Below are 7,393 nucleotides of genomic sequence, written 5' to 3'. Positions count from 1 at the left end.
TTATATTAGAAATGGAAGTGTGTGGATTTTGTCAGTACAATAGATAGGAATGTAAATTGCAAACATTAAGTGTAGTACAGAACTAATTAAAACTATGTGTTCAAAGTGTTTCCTAACAGGAACAAACTCATTTAGTAAAAAGTCTGTTTAATTTTTCCTTTTAAGTGTTTTAGCAATATCAATATCAAAATGCCAGACGCAAGAGGGAGGAGATATGGGGATACATGTATATGTATAGCTGATTCCCTTTGTTATAAAGCAGAAACTAACACACCATTGAAAAGCAATTATACTCCAATAAAGATGTTAAAAATAAAAAAAAAAAATCAAATGCCTTCCTAAGGATAAAAATGTTTAAGTTCTTCAAAATTGACATATTGCATAAATGTAACAATAATTATATCCTTTAAGTACTTTTAGACAAAAAAATCAAGATACTTTGCCTCCAAAGCTTAAAGATAACAGGATGACAAGAAAAGTGAGGTCTGTATAGTAAAATCCAGCTAGGACAAAAGGACATTTGAACAATGAAAAGGTCTGACAGTTTTCCTACAATCACATTTGCTCAGGACTGCAGATAATGGAGAAGGATTCTGATGAATTACATACACAATTTAACTTTGAAAGTGGCTTGGGGTTGAAGAGAGCCTCAGCTTTGGGGTCAGCTGTACCAGTGTGTTTATTCTGGCTTTGCCATTTACGTAGCTGTATAAACTCAGGAAAAGTACTTTTCTGCATCTGTCTCCTCATTTGTAAAGGGGGATAATATTCATAAGGCCTTGGGGAGGATTAAGTGCGATAAAATATGCCAATCACTCTAGTCATTCAGTAATATAGCGGTCTCTTTTTTGCTGCCTCTCCATAAGAAGTGAGCCTTTCAACCAATCATAGTATTTTGCTATTTATGACTATTAACAACCTTGTGTGTGAACTGAAAATTTTACTTTGAAAGGTCTAATCTCATATATTGAATGTTCACAATACTACTAAACTTCATGTCAGGCTGGCTGGCTTCAAGGCTTGGAGACAGGGAAGTGACTTTAACACTATTTTACAGATGAGACTGCAGATGCCTATAAAGATTAAGTGACCTATCCAATCCAGTATCACTCAGTAAGGACAGTACTGAAACACATGGTTTAGCACAAGATTTGGATGTGATTCTTATACAAGACTGATAGGTATTTCTTGAGTTAGGCCAACAATGTAACGTACAGACAATTTCATTTGCCAAAGAATAGAGCTACGCTTATCAGAGCCACTGGCTTTGCAGTTTGCAAGAGAGAAGATGAGAGTCCGCAATGTAAAAGTTACTAGAAACAGAGCAAGATGTTTGTTAGGAAGATGGCTATGATCAGAAACTTGACCTCTATTCCAAATGGATTTTTTTTTTTTAAAGAAAATTATGGTAGGATATAGTGTGAAAGGTTTAAAATTTCGTAGCAACTTTCGTTAGCAACAGGGAAAAGATAGCTGACACTGGACTACAAATATTAAAAATGTGATTTTTAATAATATAAGTACAAAATTTTATTTCTTTATACAACTATAATGGGATTTGGATCAAACAGCTAGAATTTATTTAAAAAACAAAATAAAACAATGATATAAAAACTGCAAGAAGGTCTGAATCCAAAGTTTTTCCTCTAATAGTACCAAATACCACAAGGAACCGATTATTATACAAATGTGTACAAATTTTAAATACAAATACAATAGGTTTGGATTTTAAAGGAAAACAAACAAACAAAAAGCAGGTCCTCGTCAGGACTTCATTAATGTGTACAAATGACGATGGTAGGATTGACTTCTTTCTGTACTAATCCACGTCTCCGAGGCCCTTCCTTGATACCCTGTGTCAAACAGAAAACTGACATGGGTACAGAGGAGGCGTGGGATAGGTGCTAACACACAAAATTAAACCAGGATTTCTGCTCTTCGTGATTTTGGTTCCCAAGCATTCCTGTTTCCTTCTGTTTCCCAGTTAAATTTCAAGACTGCTCTGAGGTGAGAAAGGCATTCAGCAGCCAGAATACCTTTAAGAAACACAGCCCTGTGACCACACTGGTGGGAAAAAAGGAAAGAATTAAATAGGATGCAGCAGAATTAAATAGGCTGGCGGCACTGTCCTCAAAGATCTACTTTGATGCTGCAGTGCTCTGTCCAGGCCAAGGGAAGAAAGCAGTCACCTCAGAGCTTGGTTTTGACATGGACTCTCAAACTGAATTTAAAAACAACGCTGAAGTGCTCAACTGTTTTCTTTGGAACTGGGAAGCAAAAGCCTTGTTCTTTGGAAATAAGGGCAGCTGGGAATGGTAACATTCCTTTTTATTTACTTTCTTGACATTATTCATTTGTAAAGAACTAGAATCCCAACATAATGATTCCTTTTTGAGGCACGATACCTTAAAGTGTAGATGATTTGGAGTTTGCAGAGGAGACCAGAGGAAGGAAGGGAGGCAGAAATGACAAATCTGTATCTTCCACATGCTGTTGCTGGTGGAGGCTCTTGTTTTTAAATTATATATACAGAAATTTACAGGATAAATTAAAATCTAAGAGAGTTTAAAGAGTTAAATACACATAATTAAAACACACATTCACACACGCACATAAATAACCCTACATGAGAACAGAGTACTTTTTTCGCAATTCGCTTACGTGTGGAATGCAGAACCCTGTGTATCTGCCCAGCAGGGGAGCCAATGAGATGAACCCAGGAATCAGCCTGGGCAAAGCTCACCTTCCACACCCGCCAAGCAGCTAAGCAGCAGAACTGTGAGCTAAGCTGACGCTGCCAATGGAAGATACCAGCTCTTAGTTCTGCAGACCAAATGCTCTGGGTCAGCTCACGATATAGGCCATTCAACTGGTGGCACTGACAGCTTTACCCTCTCCAGGGCTCACAAATCTCCTTGGCTCCGGCTGAGGCTGCCAATGGTACCAATGATTACAGTAAGTTTTGAGACATGGACACTGGTAGAGCAGGAATTGGAATGAACCCCCTACTAAGTTCACTTAAGCCATCGCAATAACTTTCAGATGGGAACGATGTTATCACTTCCCACCTAGGTCACTTCAAGTTGAAAAGCTTTGTACTTTCAGTTAACTGACATCTTCCCATAATCTTTCCCATTACATTTCAGACTGTAAGACAGGTAAGGCAAATGGTCAGTGATGGGTCTGGAGGTACAACTGAGTTTGGAAAAAAATCACATTTTAGCTGACCTTAAAGCGATGCACTTGGCATCCAGAACAAGCCCCCAGCCCCCAAGTTACACTGATTTTTAAGGCAGATTTATCCACCACAGTAGAAGAAAGAATCCCAAGCCCACATTCATGCCAAGGTTTCCTCTTGGCTAAACCTTTGCCATTTCATAAAATTATTAAAAGCAAAGTACTTACAGTCCTATGTATATATTATACATTAGATATATATATATATATGCATATATATAAAAATTTAATAGCTACACCCCAAGGCCAGTGAAGGGGTCTGGAACAGTCACGTACACAAGCCAGCAGCAGGCGGGATAAGCGTTCTGTCCCAGGAGTCTCTGCTGTCACAGTCCAGGCATGATGTAAGCAATGTTGTCTAGTGTGTTTGACTGCAAAACAAAGGAAAAAGGTTCAGCTGAAGAGTATTTTACCTTAGTTCCCTGAGACATATTTCTTTGTTCAAGGGAGAGAGATGAGAAAGAAAATCTAGAGTTAGAGAAAACAGGGAGAGAGAAGATGTCACGCCGTTGTCCGTTATGCTGGGAGCTTTTCTGCTGACTTCTCCCACTAATCCTAGTAAACTAGAGGCAGGAGACTCCTGCACTTTCTTTGTCTCTGGAAGAGCAAATAGGCAACACAGGAGTTGCAGTACCTTAAGGGCTACAACGCTTCTCTCCAAAGGAGAGAAATCTTAGGAAATGGCGTGTTTGCTATTTCACTGAAAGCCTGGCATGCATTCAACACTCAGTGTCAGGTTCCATGGGCCGACAGCCTATGGCAACACTATATCCAGGAAGCTTTATGAGCTTGTGCTTGATAGGGCTCATTAAAGCAGGGCCTCTCTGGCTCCCAAGGGGTCTGGCCCCCAAAATCCCAGGAAACAAGGAAACTCACCAAGACCTGTTTGGGACAGCCATTCAACTCAGGTAGTTGTGTGGTCAGACACGCCAAGGGGCCAAGCGCACAGATGATGGAATCCAGAAGCACTGACAAACTGCCGGACACAGCCACCATGCCCTGAAAAGGAGAGCGTGACAGGAGAGGACTGCAGCTTGAATCACACTCATGAGGCTCCCTCCAGGTTCTGGGCGAGTTCCTTGCACGGTTCTTTAAGTCTTGGGCAGTTCTATGAAACTTGTGGCAGAAATGGAAGGTCTCTGCTTTGATAAGAATACATTCCCAGGTTTCCTTTCTATATTCCTAATCCACTGTACCCTCTGTGAGACCTTAGGTTAGTCACTTAGGAACAGTAGGAAAAAACCCCAAAAAACCTATACTGAAAAATCTTAAAAAATGCCTCATCTATTCTGGACACCTGCTGGGAAGATTTGTGGAGATCATGTATGCAAAAGTATTTTTCTTATGAACTCCACAAATATAGCTCAAATGTGATAACCATGAGAATTCTACATGTTAACATATAACACAAACACACACACACTTCTCTACATATGTGGCTGTTTTGATAGTGGATGATACCACTTTTCTGTTCTTTTTAAAACTTAACTTCTTACAAAATGCATATTGTTTATATCTCTGTGATTCAAAGAGATAACAAATAAGATTGCTTGCTACAAATAATGCTGCCCAGCTCTTGTATAATCTGCTTCAACCAGAAGTACTGTGAGGATATGTCACCTAGGAAGGCAGCACAGAAGCGTCCTTCAGAGAATGAGCTCTGGGCTCGAGATGGCGGGGTCGAGAACCTGGCTATCCCGCTCACCGAGAGGCGCAAGCGGCTTTCTATGCTGTGCCTGAAAAACACAGTACTGACAGCGTCTGTAGCATGGAGCGGACTAAGTGAGACAACAGACATATAGTACATAGTACCTGGGGTGGTGCCTGGCACCTGGGAAGTGCTCAGAGAGTATCAATAATGATTACTACTATTACCAACATCTTCATCTCCAAAACTGCCTTTCTGGCTGCCTGCTAGGGCTTTCATTTTGGATATTTCTCAATCTCAACATACGGTAAAGAGAAATAACCTACCCTTCCTCCTAGCATCCCTTCATCTGCTAAAATCACCACCATTCACACACCTGCCCAGTCTCAAGGCCTTGCCACCGTTGAGTTTTCTTTCCCTTCATTCTCCTTGTCCAATGTCTGCCCCCACTTCCAAGGCAGGCAGCAAAGGGTTACAAGCATGGACCCTGAGGTCATGCCACCAAACTCAAGGCCCTGTTTCAGCACTTACGGGCTAAACTCTAGAGAAAGTTCCTTAACCTAAGTCTGTTTTTCCTTCTCTAAAATAAGGGAACACAAATTTTGTTTCACAAAGTTGCAGTGTGCATTAAAGGAAAGGATCCATGTACAGCACTCTGAACCAAAGCTGCCTGAGTGAGCATTCAACGGAAGACAGCAATTAGTAATATTATTCCATACTTTTGCCCTACAGTTAATGATAGCTAATATTTTATGTCTGACTCTCCCAATAAGCAACCTGAGAGCAGGAACCAAGTCATACTCATTTTTATACCCTTCCAATAACTACTGGGGTTCTGCACAGAGTAAGCTCTCAATAAATATTTGTTAAATTAAATTCAAATCTTTGTCATGTCTAGACTAGATTATTATTATAACTTTTCCCTAATTCTGGTCTCTTTTCACTCCCAATCTAAAATAGAAGATTAAAAAAAATTAAAATAAAATAAAATAAAATAGAAGATATTCTCAGTGAAAACCAAATGAGAGCTCTGATCATTCCTCCCTACTCAAAAAATTCCGGTAGTTCCTGAGCAGTCATTTCCCTCTGTAGTTTGGACTATGCCCTTAATATTCAGCCTTCCTCTACCTTATGCATTGGCTGTTCTAGTTTTTCATCATTTTAGCAATAAACCCCTTTGGAAATAAAACATAAAGTGGAACCCCAATATATAAAACAGCTAAAAGATCTGGTTAAAGTGAGAATGGGGGGTCTAGAGCCCCACTGGGTCTCTTTTGACCCATCTCTGCAGAAAACCCCAGGGCCGAGAAGCAGATGTTCTCTTGGTTTACGATGTCTCTCTCCAACATCTCCGTGATACCAAGTCCTGCTTATCCTTCCAGGTCCTGCTGGAACCCCACCTCCCCTTCACAGAGCCTCTCCTGACCCCCTAACTCTCTGCTCTCGAGCGCTGCTTTAACTGCTTCAGGTGGCACAAAGCCGCAGAATGAGAGCAGGCTGAGAAGTGGGGCAAGCTGCGCTCAGTCACAGCGAGTTGCATAAACTTGTAATAACGGTCACTTAATTTCATTAGGTTTCAGGTATTCAATCTTTAAATGAGCAAACTGTGTAAGTCAGTGTTCCTTAAAGTGTAGTACGTTTACTAATTTCAGGTGGCGTAGAGGTGAACATTAATTATTTGATATACATCCATTTTGAAGTACATTAGAAAAAAGATTAGAGTATCTCACTTGTGATATTGAGGACATCATTGTGAAAGCATGGATAAATTTATTTAAATAAAAATATAAATAAATCAGGAGCTTGGGATGAACACACACACACACACTACTATATATGACAGATAACCAACAAGGACCTACTGTATAGCACAGGGAACTCTACTCAATATTCTGGGATAACCTATATGAGAAAAGAATCTAAAAATGAATATACGTATATGTGTAACTGAATCACTTTGCTGTGCACCTGAAACTAACACAACATTGTAAATCAACTATACCCCAATAAAATTAAAATTAAAAAAATACAAAGTAAATAACAGTATAAAGTGTTATGTGGAAATGGCCGAATTGTGAAGATACACCCAAATGATTAAAGTCTGGGAAAAAGTGGAGTATGGGGGAATGGGGAATTACTGCTGATGTATATGGGGTCTCTTTCGGGGGTAATGAAAATGATCTGGAATAGACAGTAGTAATGGAGCCACAAATCTGTGAATATACTAAAAGCCACTAAATTCTACATTTTAAAAGGGTAAACTTTATGGTATGTGAATTATATCGTAATAAGACTGTTCCTTATGTTAAAAAAAAAGGGGACTAGAGATTCTGCAACATTCTTTCCCTTTTCTGGTCAATATGTACATGTAACTCTCCCACAGCAACTGCTCACAGAAGCTGGCTTGTTTTATTTGCTAATTATTAATCTATTCTATCTTTCCAATTAGACTGTAAGTTTCCTGAGGATACGAAATCATCATAATTTCTACTCCCCCCAGTTTTTGGA

The 7,393-nt window shown here is 39.6% G+C and overlaps 1 protein-coding gene across 5 annotated transcripts in view; it reads right to left on the bottom strand.

Moving 5' to 3' along the window:
• Window positions 1-1,521: 1,521 nt before the first annotated feature.
• Window positions 1,522-7,393, bottom strand: part of HMGXB4 (HMG-box containing 4) — a 31,557-nt gene continuing 25,685 nt past the window's right edge. For 3 of the 5 annotated variants that reach the window (XM_036866416.1, XM_036866415.1, XM_036866418.1), the window contains 2 exons: window positions 4,114-4,236; window positions 2,649-3,608 (listed from right to left, as the gene is read on the bottom strand). In XM_036866416.1, coding sequence (XP_036722311.1) covers window positions 3,564-3,608; window positions 4,114-4,236 — 168 coding nt within the window. In that variant the 3' untranslated portion in view covers window positions 2,649-3,563. Of the gene's footprint in view, window positions 3,609-4,113; window positions 4,237-7,393 lie in introns of all 5 variants that reach the window. The other 2 variants (XR_005021540.1, XM_036866417.1) reach the window with 2 other exon arrangements.

This window comes from Balaenoptera musculus, chromosome 10, assembly GCF_009873245.2.
Source record: "Balaenoptera musculus isolate JJ_BM4_2016_0621 chromosome 10, mBalMus1.pri.v3, whole genome shotgun sequence".
Taxonomy (NCBI): domain Eukaryota; kingdom Metazoa; phylum Chordata; class Mammalia; order Artiodactyla; family Balaenopteridae; genus Balaenoptera; species Balaenoptera musculus.
Note: the sequence above shows the minus strand (reverse complement) of the source record. Positions and strands in the feature narration are given on the sequence as shown.